General features: G+C 41.5%; 1 protein-coding gene across 2 annotated transcripts in view; it reads left to right on the plus strand.

The window, feature by feature from the left end:
- The window catches only part of ARRB1 (arrestin beta 1), a 58663-nt gene that overhangs the window by 16379 nt on the left and 27284 nt on the right, over positions 1 to 15000 (plus strand). For both annotated transcript variants that reach the window (XM_087720949.1, XM_087720950.1), the window contains exon 2: positions 13262 to 13292. In XM_087720949.1, the coding sequence (XP_087577075.1) occupies positions 13262 to 13292 (31 nt within the window). The remainder of the gene's footprint in view (positions 1 to 13261; positions 13293 to 15000) is intronic.

The raw sequence follows: 15000 nt of genomic DNA on the forward strand, positions 1-15000 counted from the left end.
CTCAATGGTGCTCATAAGTCATAACTCATAAGGAGGAGACAGGCCTGCAAACGACAGATTCGTGGTCTTCCATTTCCTGGAAGGGATGGAAGAGACCCCCCCTCCCTCCCCCACCAATCCTGGAAAAGGAGAAAAACATCCAGAGCTAAAGTACTGGACCAGACCGATGTTATTTTTCCCTTGGGAGAAAAGCATTAAAAACCAAAGACAGAGAGAGTGGGAAAGGGGGGGGGGAAGGATTACAGCCTTTTTTCATCAGGCCTTTGTTTCTCTCCGCTTCCCAGATCTCTCCTTCAGCTGCAGATAATTTCCCAGAGGTTTTGCGAAGGGGAGGCCAGAGGAAAACGGAGCGCTAAATGAGATTTCGGGAGCAAGAAAAGGCTGGAGGGTGATGGGGGGAGGAAGGGAAGGCTCGCTGGTGCTGCTGGGATCTGCACGCTTTGCCTTCCTCTGCCGATTCTCCTGCCCGGAGCCCATTGTGTTGCTTGTGAGGAAGACACCACACAACCTGTGAGTGGGATCTTGGGAGTCCTAGTGGGCAACCACTTAAATAGGAGCCAGCCGTGTGCAGCAGCTGCCAAAAAAGCCAACACAGTTCTAGGCTGCATCAACAGAGGGAGAGAATCAAGACAACGTGAAGGGTTAACACCACTTTATAAGGCCTTGGGAAGGTCACCCTTGGAATACGGCATCCAGTTTTGGTCACCACAATGTAGAAAAGATGTGGAGACTCAAGAAAGAGTGCAGAGAAGAGCAACAAAGAGGATTAGGGGACTGGAGGCTAAAACATAGGAAGAACGGTTGCAGGAACTGGGAATGTCTAGTTGAATGAAAACATTTCATTTTCAGACATTTTCTTTTTAAATAAAAAATTTATTTTCAGACAAACACAAACACACAACACATGTAACATAAAAACCTCTTCAATTACACACAGTGGGTCGATTGGTTACGAAGTCTTTCGGTTTCAGAGGTGGGTTCCTACAGGTTCGCACCGGTTCGAGAGAACCGGTTGGTCAAATCTACCGAACCGGTTAGAAGAGGTTCCACCTGTGGACCCGGAAAGCAGGCCACACCTACAGAAGAGGTTACAAACATTTTTTGAAACCCACCACTGATACACACACACAGAGAGAGAGAGACTCACACAGAGGGAGAAAGAGAAAGAAAGGAAGAAAGAAATAAAGAAAAAAAGAAAAAAGAAAGAAAAAGTGAGAGAGAGATGAAAGAAAAAAAGGAAAAAGGGACAGAGAGACAAAAGGAAGGAGAGAGAGAGAGAGGGAGGGAGGGAAAGAGATATATAGATAGAAGAATAGATAGATGATAAGTAGATAGATTCAGAGGTGGGTTCCTACCAGTTTGCACCTATTCGGTAGAACCGGTTCGTCAAATCTACCGAACCGGTTAGAAGAGGTTCCACCAGTGGACCCGGAAAGCAGGCCACACCTACAGAAGAGGTTCCAACAATTTTTTGAAACCCACCACTGATACACACACACACACACACACAGAGACTCACACAGAGGGAGAAAGAGAAAGAGAAAGAAAGGAAGAAAGAAAGAAAGAAAAAAAGAAAAAAGAAAGAAAAAGTGAGAGAGAGATGAAAGAAAAAAAGGAAAAAGGGACAGAGAGACAAAAGGAAGGAGAGAGAGAGAGAGAGAGAGGGAAAGAGATATATAGATAGAAGGATAGATAGATGATAAGTAGATAGATTCAGAGGTGGGTTCCTACCAGTTCGCACCTATTCGGTAGAACCGGTTCGTCAAATCTATCGAACTGGTTAGAAGAGGTTCCACCAGTGGACCCGGAAAGCAGGCCACACCTACAGAAGAGGTTCCAAACATTTTTGAAACCCACCACTGTTCTGTGTCCTTTCCGTAGTCCTCACTTGAATTTTAGCAAAATCCACATATTGACAATCAAGGTATCTTTGTATACATTTATGCTTCCTCCTATTCTAAGACATTCTAGCATCATTTTAGCATTGATAACATTCTCTAATAGTTTCCAATTCCATGTTTTTCCCATTATTAGTATCATCAATCTAATATACATATATACAAATTGTTACAATCATTAAACATCTGTTAAGCCTAGCTATTATTATATCCTTTCAACATAAAGCATATTAAATTTAAAGTAAATTTATATTATGCCATTTTATACATCATCCTGAAATCATATTATATATTATACATTATATATTATATATATACATTATTTATATTGACATTTTATTACATTATCCTGAAATCATCCAATGATATTACATCTTTATAATCTATTCTATATAGAATTGTTTATCTTTTACAAAAAGGCTTTTCAACATAATCTCCATATCCTCACTTACAGTTTGTATAAGATTTCATATTATCAATATAGTATATATAAATGCTTTGTTATCATTATTAATCATTTATTTGATTATAGCTGTTATTACGTTGTAGATTGCACTCAAAATTTAACTATATTTAACTAAATTTACTGTGACATCATTATATTATTTTAGAATTGCTAACATTCTCTAATAATTTTCAATTCCATGTTTTTCCCCCATTATTAGTATCATCAATCTAATATACTTGGACACAAATTGATATAATTATATTAAACATCCATTAAGCCTAGCTATTATTACATCCTTTCAACATAAAGCACATTAAATTTAAAGTAAATTTATATTATGACATTTTATTGCATCATCCTGAAATCATCCAATGATATTACATCTTTATAATCTATTCTATATAGAATTGTTTATCTTTTACAAAAAGGCTTTTCAACATCATCTCCATATCCTCACTTACAGTATTGTATAAAATTTCATATTATCAATGTAGTATATATAAATGCTTTGTTATTATTATTAATCATTTACTTGACTGTAGCTATTATTACGTTGTACATAGCACTCAAAATTTCACTACATTTAACTAACATGTTTTTGTGACATTTCATTTCATCATCCTGTATCCTTCCAGAGATAGTGTAGTCCAATATCTCTTGCCATTTGTAAAATCTGTATTCTAAATGGTTTCTTGATAGGTCTCTTAAGAACTTGTTGTTCATTGCATGTCTTATAAGAATTTGAAACCTTTTATCTGCTCTTTTTAATCACCTTCACTTTTGTTATCATTAGTGAATTATTAGAATTATTAGAATTATTATTAGAATTATTATTAGAACTATTAGAATTATTAGAATTAGAATGAATTAGGATTAGAATTATTAGAATTAGAGTTAGAATGAATTAGAATTAGAACTAGAATTAGAATTATTAGAATTAGAATGAATTAGGATTGGAATTATTAGAATTATTAGAGTTAGAGTTAGAATGAATTAGAATTAGAGTAGGAATTAGAATTATTAGAATTATTAGAATTATTAGAATTATTAGAATTATTAGAATTATTAGAATTATTAGAATTATTAGAATTATTAGAATTATTAGAATTATTAGAATTATTAGAATTATTAGAATTATTAGAATTATTAGAACTAGAATTAGAATTAGAATTATTAGAATTAGAATGAATTAGGATTGGAATTATTGGAATTATTAGAGAGAATGAATTAGAATTATTAGAATTATTAGAATTATTAGAATTATTAGAATTATTAGAATTATTAGAATTATTAGAATTATTAGAATTATTAGAATTACAATGAATTAGGATTGGAATTATTAGAATTATTAGTTAGAGTTAGAATGAATTAGAATTAGGGTCAGAATTAGAACTAGAACTAGAATTATTAGAATTATTAGAATTAGAATGAATTAGGATTAGAATTATTAGAATTAGTTAGAGTTAGAATGAATTAGAATTAGAGTCTGAATTAGAATTAGGGTCAGAATTAGAATTAAAACTAGAATTAGAATTATTAGAATTAGAATTCTTTATTGGCCAAGTGTGATTAGACACACAAGGAATTTGTCTCTGGTGCAGAAGCTCTCACTGTACATACAAAAAAATAGAGAAATAAAATCTATTTGACTTTTCCAGAGGTTTTGCAAGGAGAAATCTCAGCGGTAAAACCTTCCGTTTCCAACTCTGGGTACTGGGCGATAAAGATAGTCCTCAATTTATGGCCACAATTGGGGACAACATTTCTGTTGTTTTGATGAGGGCTCTGTGTCGGAGGCAGAGAGGGGGGGCAGAGCCATATGCCAGTTATGAGCTGCCTTCGGAGTCAGACATCAGTGAGGCAGAAGAACAGCTGGAGCCTGTTCCCAGTGGGCGCATGTGCAGAGTGGCCAGACGAAGGGAAGAGCTAAGGAACGGGTTAACTTGGGAGGAAGTTCACAGGTGGACGGTGAATGGCCCCTCCCAGAGGGAATAAAAGAGGAGCGACAGGGGAGTGGAGTTTGCAGGAGGCCATGAGTTCCCTGCATTGGTTCGTGACTCTCCGAGGCTCCTGGCCAAGTTTTGCAGATATCAGCCTGGCAGCTCTCCAAACCAGATGAGGTCTGTGACCGTAAATCCTCCCTCGAAAGACTTTGCTGGATGTGAAGGAGCAGAATTCACAGGAAATGAATAAAAGGGGTTTTTGTCAGGACAAAGAGTTTGCTTCAGGCTCTCGGGAAGCCTCGGTCAGAACATATATATCTATATAATTTGTTCACCAGACGATTGCTCGGCCTTGGTGCTTGGCAGCCTTCCAGCTCCCAAATTGTTGAGAATTTCAGGATCGGGGGGAAAAAAACCAGAGGCTCGATGTTGTGTGTTGTTGATACAAACACACAGGCAAAGACACACCAACACAATCAGCAAAGGTTGCCCTGGGCAGCTTTCTCTGCCAAGGATTTGGGGATTTGGAAAAGATAATTTACTTAAGAACCCTCTCGCTTGGCAAGGGAAATTCCGGGCTCGATTGTGGCCATAAGCCGAGGACCGCCTATAATAATAATTATTATTATTTTTTCTTGATTCCCATTTTTATGATCCAGTAAATTGTCCTGGGGGGGGGGAAGAGGGAGGAGGAATATTTCAGCCACCTATTCTTTCTTCCTCTGCTCCGAAGTCAATGGGGCATTTGAAGGGGGCAGCACCCCCCCCCAATTGGCACCCCTTTGATTCCCCCGTGCCCTGCCGCAGAAGCAGGCTTACCCCCCCGCACACACCTCTCCTCTCCCTACATTCCTCCCTCCCCCAAATGTCGTAGGGTTGCCACCGCAGAGGACCTCAGGCCGATGCAGCACAGGTGCAGCAGATCATGCGATGGGAAGTCGAGGAGGCCCCCCCCCCGACCTATTTTCTGCCCTGCGGGAGGGCCGGGCAGCCCATCAGAGAAAGGCAAGCCACCTGCCGTAAGCCGGCGGTACCCCACAGGGCGGGCAACCTTCATTCCCCCTTCCGTTGCCGTGGCAACGGGACCCCCGCCAACCTCGGTGCGGAGAGTGGCATCTGCTGCTCTCGTTCGCTCGCTCGCTCTCCCCATCATTGGGAGTGAAAGGGGCTGTTTTATTTTTGGTGCAAAGCAGAGTGTGGGACACCCGGAGGAAGAGGACGGGGGCCTGACATGGGTCTGGGTAGACAGCTGGGTTGAGAAGGGGTTTTTCTCCCCCCCCCCACTTCTGCAGCCCCCTCCCCTCCTTCCCCCCCCCCTCTTTTTTTCCTTCATTCTCCAAGGCTTTGCAAAGACTGGAGGTTTTTAAGAAGAAATTAAATGCAGCCGTTTGTCCACAATGGGATAGGGTCTCCTGCTTGAGCAGAGGGTTGGACTAGCGGACCTCCAGGGTCCCTCCCAACTCCGCTAATAGGTGGTCCTCGACTTATGACCACGATTGAGCCCCAATATTCCTGTTGCTAAATGAGGCAGTTGTTAAGTGGGTTTTCCCCTGTCTTGTCACAGCTGCTGTGAAACTGCTTCTATGCGGCAGCATATATGTCTGAGTGCTGCTAGAATAGAATAGAATAGAATAGAAAATATAATGCAGAATAGAATAGAATATAAAATATGGAATGGGAATAGGAATAATAGGAATAGGAATAGAATAGAAAATATAATGCAGACTAGAATAGAATAGAAAATATGGAATGGGAATAGAATAGAATAGAATAGAATAGAATAGAAAATACAATGCAGACTAGAATAGAATAGAAAATATGGAATGGGAATAGAATAGAATAGAATAGAATAGAATAGAATAGAATAGAATAGAATAGAAAATATAATGCAGAATAGAATAGAATAGAATATAAAATATGGAATGGGAATAGGAATAATAGGAATAGGAATAGAATAGAATAGAAAATATAATGCAGACTAGAATAGAATAGAAAATATGGAATGGGAATAGAATAGAATAGAATAGAATAGAATAGAATAGAATAGAAAATACAATGCAGACTAGAATAGAATAGAAGATATGGAATGGGAATAGAATAGAATAGAATAGAAAATATAATGCAGAATAGAATAGAATATAAAATATGGAATGGGAATAGGAATAATAGGAATAGGAATAGAATAGAATAGAAAATATAATGCAGACTAGAATAGAATAGAAAATATGGAATGGGAATAGAATAGAATAGAATAGAATAGAATAGAATAGAATAGAATAGAATAGAATAGAAAATACAATGCAGACTAGAATAGAATAGAAAATATGGAATGGGAATAGAATAGAATAGAATAGAATAGAATAGAATAGAATAGAATAGAATAGAATAGAAAATATAATGCAGAATAGAATAGAATATAAAATATGGAATGGGAATAGGAATAATAGGAATAGGAATAGAATAGAATAGAAAATATAATGCAGACTAGAATAGAATAGAAAATATGGAATGGGAATAGAATAGAATAGAATAGAATAGAATAGAAAAGAATAGAAAAGAATAGAAAAGAATAGAAAATACAATGCAGACTAGAATAGAATAGAAAATATGGAATGGGAATAGAATAGAATAGAATAGAATAGAATAGAAAATATAATGCAGAATAGAATAGAATATAAAATATGGAATGGGAATAGGAATAATAGGAATAGAATAGAATAGAAAATATAATGCAGACTAGAATAGAATAGAAAATATGGAATGGGAATACGAATAATAGGAATAGGAATAAGAATAGAATAGAATAGAATAGAAAATATAATGCAGACTAGAATAGAATAGAAAATATGGAATGGGAATAGAATAGAATAGAATAGAATAGAATAGAATAGAATAGAAAATACAATGCAGACTAGAATAGAATAGAAAATATGGAATGGGAATAGAATAGAATAGAATAGAAAATACAATGCAGACTAGAATAGAATAGAAAATATGGAATGGGAATAGAATAGAATAGAAAATACAATGCAGAATAGAATATAAAATATGGAATAGGAATAGGAATAGGAATAATAGGAATCGGAATAAGAATAGAATAGAAAATATAATGCAGAATGGGAATAGGAATAATAGGAATAGAATAGAATAGAACAGAATAAAATACCAGAGTTGGAAGGGACCTTGGAGATCTTCTAGTCCAACCCCCTGCTTAGACAGGAAACCCTACACCACTTCAGACAAATGGTTATCCAAGCTCTTCTTTAAAACTTCCAGTGTTGGAGCATTCACAACCCCTGGAGGCAATAATTGTTCCACTGATTCATCGTTCTAATGGGAACACTGCTGTTGCTAAATACGATTGCTAAGTTGAGTTCTGCCACATTTTGCCACCCTTCTTGCCACAGTTGCTAAGTGAATCACGGCAGTTCTTAAGTTAGTAACAAACAGTTTAACAAACTGTTAAATGAATCTGGCTCCCTCCCTCCTTGTCGTCGATTGTCAGAAGGTCGCAAAAAAGGATCGCGTGACCTTGAGTTTAATATCGGATTTTAAGGGTCGTAACTTGAGGACTGCTTGAATCAACGCCCGGGTGCAGCCGCTGTTTTTGAGGGCTTGGGGGAAGCCGTGGGAGAAGTTTATCGGCTGTTTTTGAAAAAAACCCAGTTTTCCTTTGTTTTTCCTGGGAAAAAAGGCTTTGGAGCTGCACTTAAGAACGGCAGGAATGTTAATGAGCCGATAAATGCCTCACTCTCTTTTCCAGGAACTTATAAATAGCCCTCCGTTTATTAGGAGTGACATAAAATAGTAGAATCGGATGCAAACTCTAGTGGGAAAATACCAGAGCTCCTCGTTTAGCAACCGTTGAGGAAGGAATAGAGTAGAATGGAATTAGAATTAGAATTAATTAGAATCAGAATCAGAATCAGGAACATGGGATGGAATGAGATGGAATGGAATAGAATAGAATAGAATAGAATAGAATAGAATAGAATAGAGCAGAGCAGAGCAGAGCAGAGCAGAGCAGAGCAGAGCAGAGCAGACAAAATAGAATAAAATAAGAAATCTGAATAGAATAGAATAAAATAAGAAATCTGAGTAGAATAGAATAAAATAAGAAATCTGAATAGAATAGAATAAAATAGGAAATCTGAATAGAATAGAATAGAATAGAGCGGAGCAGAACAAAATAGAATAAAATAGGAAATCTGAATAGAATAGAATAAAATAAGAAATCTGAATAGAATAGAAAATAAGAAATCTGAATAGAATAAAAGAAATCTGAATAGAATAGAGCAGAGCAGAACAAAATAGAATAAAATAAGAAATCTGAATAGAATAGAATAGAATAGACACAGAACAGAACAGAATTAGCATAAGATAGGAATAGGATAGGACAGGACAGAAAAGAATAGAATTAGAACAGAACAGAATAGAATTAGAATTAGAATTAGAACAGAACAGAACAGAATTAGGACAGGACACAACAGAACAGAACAGAACAGAATTGGGAAGTTTTGTGGCAGAGGTAAAGCAAAGCAAATCAAGATAGAAGAAAGAGAAAGAAAAAGAGGGGGGGAATTAAAAGTTTCTATATAGTTTTCCTGCAAAGAAGGAAACTCAAAACTTCCCCCAATTGGCACATTTTAAGCACTTCCGGAGCCTCGTCCGGATGGGAGCCACGTAGATGTTGTTCACCTGGGTCGAGGGCCAAACAGGTTGTGTGAACACAGAAGTGGGCTTTTGTTCACCTGAGAGGACACATCCGGGAAGCCCCAGGATCACAACTTCTCCCTGGCATCTTCACTTCCCGTGGAAAACCAGTCAGCGCCAAGAAATTAACAGGTGAACAAAATCAACGGAGCTGAAAGGGACCTCGGAGGTCTTCTAGTCCAACCCCCGGCTCAGGCAGGAAACCTCTCTGTACCATTTCAGACAAACGGTTGTCCAGTCTCTTCTTCAAAGCCTCCAGTGTTGGAGCACCCACAACTTCTGGTGGCAACTTCTGTTCCACTGATTAATTGTCCTCACTGTTAGGAAATTCCTCCTCCGTTCTAAGTTGCTTCTCTCTTTGATTAGTTTCCACCCATTGCTTCTTGTTCTACTCTCAGGTGCCCTGGAGAATAGCTTGACTCCCTCTTCTTTGGGGCAACCCCTCAAATATTGGAAGACTGCTGTCTTGTCATCCTAGTCCTTCTTTTCATTAGACTTAGTCCAGGGGGTGTCCAAACTTGGGAACTTTTTTTTTTAAAGTATTTTTATTAGTAAAAGAAAAATACAACAAATAATAGCTGGTAAAAGACAATACAACATCCACTGTTTTGCTTTACATTTGACTACATTTCAAAACATTCCCATAATCTCAAAATCATTATAGACATCAAAGGTTAGGTATCTTCTTCCCTCCCTCCCTCTTTCCTTCCCTTGTTTCTTCTTTCCCACTCCCCTTCCTTCCCTCCCTCCTTCTCTCCTTCCTTCCCTCCTTTCTTTTCCTTTCCTCCTTTCCTTCCCCTTCCCTTTCCTCTCTCCATCCCCCCTCCTTCTCTCATAGCATCCCTCCCTCCTTTCCTCCTTCCCTCCTTCCTTTCTTTTCTCTTAAATTCCCTCCTTTCTTCCCTCCTTCCCTCCTTCCTATCTACTCTCCTTCTCGCCTTCCTTCCCTCCCTCTTTCCCTCCTTGCTTCCCTACCTTCTTCCCTCCCTCCTTCCTATCCCCCTTTCTTCTCTTTCTTCTCTCCTTCCTTCTTTCCACCTCTCCCTTCCCTTCTCTCCTTTCTCTTCCTCCTTTTTAACCTTCCCCCCTTCTTCTGCCTTTCCCTTTTTCCTGTTCCTCTCCTTTCTCCTCTCCATCCTGTCTTTCAAACTTGGGAACTTTTAAAGACTTGTGGTCTTCAACTCCCAGAATCCACAAGTCTTAAAGTTCCCACGTTTGGAGACCCCTGGACTAGACAAAAATAAGATTCCCCCCTCCCAAAACACCTTAAAACTTCCTGTGCACATCCGCTGTAGGAATTCATCTTTAATAATTCATTCTTATTATTCTTTTATTTAATGGACCAGCACTTTGTAGCATTGTTTTCTTCCCTTCCATTTTGGAAGAGGCCAGAGTCCATTTCGTTTGCTCTCAAGCGCTGGCAGAGGCCTGGAAGTAGGAAGATGCTGAACCCAAGGCCAAACGGGCAGTGCAACATGGGCCAGCTTTTCTGCCAAAGAATCCTGGGGGAGAAATTTCCTGACAGTGAGAAGAATTAGCCGTGGAACTGCTTGCCACCACACATTGTGGGAGCTTCATCACTGGGGTTTGTTTGTTTTTTAAGAAGAGATTGGACATCCAATGGTGTAGGGTCCCCTGCTTGAGCAGGGAGGGTTGGACTAGATGACCTCCAAGGTCCCTTCCAGCTCTGCTATTCTGCTACAACTAGTCCTTGGCTGACAACATTTGTCTGAAATGATATAGGATCTCCTGCTCAAGGAGGAGGTTGGACTAGAGGACCTCCAAGGTCCCTTCCAGCTCTGCTATTCTGCTACAACTAGTCCTTGGCTTACAACATTTATCCGAAATGATATAGGATCTCCTGCTCAAGGAGGAGGCTGGACTAGAAGACCTCCAAGGTCCCTTCCAACTCTGCTATTCTGCTACAACTAGTCCTTGGCTTACAACGTTTGTCTGAAATGATATAGGATCTCCTGCTCAAGGAGGAGGCTGGACTAGAAGACCTCCAAGGTCCCTTCCAACTCTGCTATTCTGCTACAACTAGTCCTTGGCTTACAACGTTTGTCTGAAATGATATAGGATCTCCTGCTCAAGGAGGAGGTTGGACTAGAGGACCTCCAAGGTCCCTTCCAACTCTGCTATTCTGCTACAACTAGTCCTTGGCTTACAACATTTGTCTGAAATGATATAGGATCTCCTGCTCAAGGAGGAGGTTGGACTAGAGGACCTCCAAGGTCCCTTCCAACTCTGCTATTCTGCTACAACTAGTCCTTGGCTTACAACGTTTGTCTGAAATGATATAGGATCTCCTGCTCAAGGAGGAGGTTGGACTAGAGGACCTCCAAGGTCCCTTCCAACTCTGCTATTCTGCTACAACTAGTCCTTGGCTTACAACGTTTGTCTGAAATGATATAGGATCTCCTGCTCAAGGAGGAGGTTGGACTAGAGGACCTCCAAGGTCCCTTCCAACTCTGCTATTCTGCTACAACGAGTCCTTGGCTTACAACATTTGTCTGAAATGATATAAGATCTCCTGCTCAAGGGGGAAGTTGGACTAGAAGACCTCCAAGGTCCCTTCCAGCTCTGTTATTCTGTTAAGACAGCCAGAAAACGATTCGTCCGCCCGCTCTCCTTGAAGGGGGAAGCGAAGTCCCTGCTGGTCTTAAGTGCCAGCCAGCCATGCCGTTGCTAAGTGAGCCGCTGAGGCCTCGGCTGACGTCCATAAGCCACCTCCTGGCCTTCTGAACAGAGGTTCGTGAGTCACCGTTGACCACGGCCAAGGCCAGGAGGAAGCCTGTGGCAAACAAGGCCACGCAGGTGGCACCTCCCTTTTCCTTTCATTTCCCCGGTTTTCCATGGGAACCTGAAGTCTCCTTCAGTGTGAGGGCTTGGGAGGAAGCTGCAGAAGGAAAGGAAAAGTAGATAAAAACAATCCAGAGATGAAAAGCAGGTCTGTTGAAAGCTTAGTCTTCTGACTGAGGCTTCCTGAGAGCCTGAAGCCAACTCCTGGTCCCGACAAAAAACCCTTTTATTAATTGACTGTGAATTCTGCTCCTTCACCTCCAGCAAAGTCTTTCGAGGGAGGATTTACGGTCACAGACCTTCTCTGGCTTGGAGATCTGACTGGCTGATATCTGCAGAACTTGGCCAGGAATCTCGGAGAGTCACGAACCAATTAAGCGAAATAATGGTCTCCTGCAAACTCCACTCCCCTGTTGCTCCTCTTTTAGTTCCTCTGGGAGGAGCCATTCACCATCCACCTGTGGTCTTACTCCCAAGTCGACCCCTGTTCTTTAGCTGTTCCCTTCGTCTGGCAACTCTGCGCATGGACACACTGGGAACAGGCTCCAGCTGTTCTTCTGCCTCACTGATGTCCGACTCCGAAGGCAGCTGATAACTGGCATACGGCCCTGGCCCCCTCTCTGCCTCCGACACAGACCCCTCCTCAGAGCCTCCCCCAGACTCCAGCACTGGCCCATCTTCCTCCCCAACCTCCTCACTGTCCGAATCTGCTTCCAGCTCCACTGGCCACTGGTGGGTCACAACACTTAGCTCTCAAAACATGATTCAGCCCAGAAGTCGGGTAGAAGCGTTTCAAAACTGTGGCAAGAAAGGTCCACAATGGAGCCCAAAATGTACGTTGTTAAGTGAGACATTTGTGGCGAGGGTTTTGCAAATCATTGAGTGGCCGTTCAAAGTTACAACATCGCTGGGAAAAAAACCGACTCTTGACCATGTTTCACACTTACGACCATTGCAGCACCTTCACATAATCAAAATTCAAGTGCTTGGCAACGGATTCATCGTTATGACGGTCTCATAGTGTCCTGAGTGACACGTGATTCCCCTTTTGCAGCCTTCCGACGAACAAAATCAGTGGGGCAGCCCTGAACAACGGTGTCATTAACAACGGCAGTGATTCACTTAACAACGGTGGCGAGGAAAGCCGCAGAAATGGGGCAAACCTCGCTTAACACATGTCTCACTTAGCAACGTAAATTTTGGGCTCGATTGTGGTGGGAAGTCGAGGGCTACGGGTATTGTGGATTTTTTTAATGTTGTAAGCCTCTTGGAGCCACTTAGGTATTTTTTAATATTAATATGCTGTGGCATAATAAATTAATAAAGTAAATGTATGGGTAGGATTTCTCACATGGAGCCTTGGGGGCCCCCGATGTGGTGAGTAGCAGCTTTTGAATTCAGGGCGAGATGCATCCTGTTCCCCTCACCTTGTTTTCCCCAATCCTTTCATTTTGCAGGGTCTTCAAGAAAGCCAGCCCCAATGCCAAGGTAAGAGACCCCCCTTCACTTCATTTTTCAGAGTTTTGGGGGTGATGGAAATTGGCAGGACAGACAATCCAGGGATAGTGAGGAAATTAACAAAATGTGGGGGGGCGACTAATCCAGTGGCAACACTTTAAACCAGGGCTCTCCAAAGTTGGCAACTTTAGGACTTGTTGATTTCATTTCCCAGAATCCCCCAGTCAGCATGGGTGGACTTCAATTCCCAGAATCCCCTAGCCAGCATGGGGGTTGACTTCAATTCCCAGAATTCCCCAGCCAGCATGGGTGGACTTCAACTCCCAGAATCCCCCAGTCAGCATGAGTGGACTTCAATTCCCAGAATTCCCTAGTCAGCATGGGTTGACTTCAATTCCCAGAATCCCCAGCCAGCATGGGTGGACTTCAATTCCCAGAATCCCCCAGTCAGCATGGGTTGACTTCAATTCCCAGAATTCCCTAGTCAGCATGGGTTGACTTCAATTCCCAGAATCCCCAGCCAGCATGGGTGGACTTCAATTCCCAGAATCCCCAGCCAGCATGGGTGGACTTCAATTCCCAGAATTCCGCAGTCAGCATGGGTGGACTTCAACTCCCAGAATCCCCCAGTCAGCATGGGTTGACTTCAATTCCCAGAATCCCCCAGTCAGCATGAGTGGACTTCAACTCCCAGAATCCCACAGTCAGCATGGGTTGACTTCAATTCCCAGAATTCCCCAGTCAGCATGAGTGGACTTCAACTCCCAGAATCCCACAGTCAGCATGGGTTGACTTCAATTCCCAGAATTCCCCAGCCAGCATGGGTGGACTTCAATTCCCAGAATCCCCAGCCAGCATGGGTGGACTTCAATTCCCAGAATTCCCCAGTCAGCATGGGTTGACTTCAACTCCAGAATCCCCCAGTCAGCATGGGTTGACTTCAATTCCCAGAATCCCCCAGCCAGCATGGCTGGAATTCATTTCCCAGAATTCCCAGCTGCACTAGGCCAATGTTCCACATACCTACAGTATTCCACATTCTGCAAATAATATGTTGTACTGTGTTATGGACCTATGAAGTTGTGTTCAAGTGATGTTCTACTGGTTGAAGACATTTCCAAGGTGGGATGAGGCCCAGGAGACCATCTTGAATACTTAGAAGTCAGCCAAAGATCAGAACTTTTGAACCCAAACGCAAGCTGGGTTCAAAGAGTTTGATCCATCCTTCCTTCCTTCCTTCCTTCCTTCCTTCCTTCCTTCCTTCCTTCCTTCCTTCCTTCCTTCCTTCCTTCCTTCCTTCTCCCCTGCCCTAAATTGATCTGAAAACCAGTTCATCCTTGGCTAAGAATGGCTCTCAACTGTGAAAAGAATCTTGGAGTCCTAGTGGACAACCACTTAAATAGGAGCCAGCCGTGGGCAGCAGCTGCCAAAAAAGCCAACACAGTTCTAGGCTGCATCAACAGAGGGAGAGAATCAAGATCACGTGAAGAGTTAATACCACTTTACAAAGCCTTGGTAAGGCCACACTTGGAAGACGGCATCCAGTTTTGGTCGCCACGTGGAGACTCTGGAAAGAGTGCAGAGAAGAGCAAGAAAGAGGATTAGGGGACTGGAGGCTAAAACATATGAGGAACGGTTGCAGGAACTGGGGATGTCTAGTTTAATGAAAAGAAGGACCAGGGGAGACATGATAGCAGTCTTCCAATATCTCAGGGGCTGCCACAAAGAAGAGGGAGTC

The sequence above is a fragment of the Thamnophis sirtalis genome, unplaced genomic scaffold (assembly GCF_051295495.1).
Source record: "Thamnophis sirtalis isolate CommonGarterSnake01/CBP01778 unplaced genomic scaffold, rThaSir2_p1.2 scaffold_8, whole genome shotgun sequence".
In the NCBI taxonomy this organism is placed as follows: domain Eukaryota; kingdom Metazoa; phylum Chordata; class Lepidosauria; order Squamata; family Natricidae; genus Thamnophis; species Thamnophis sirtalis.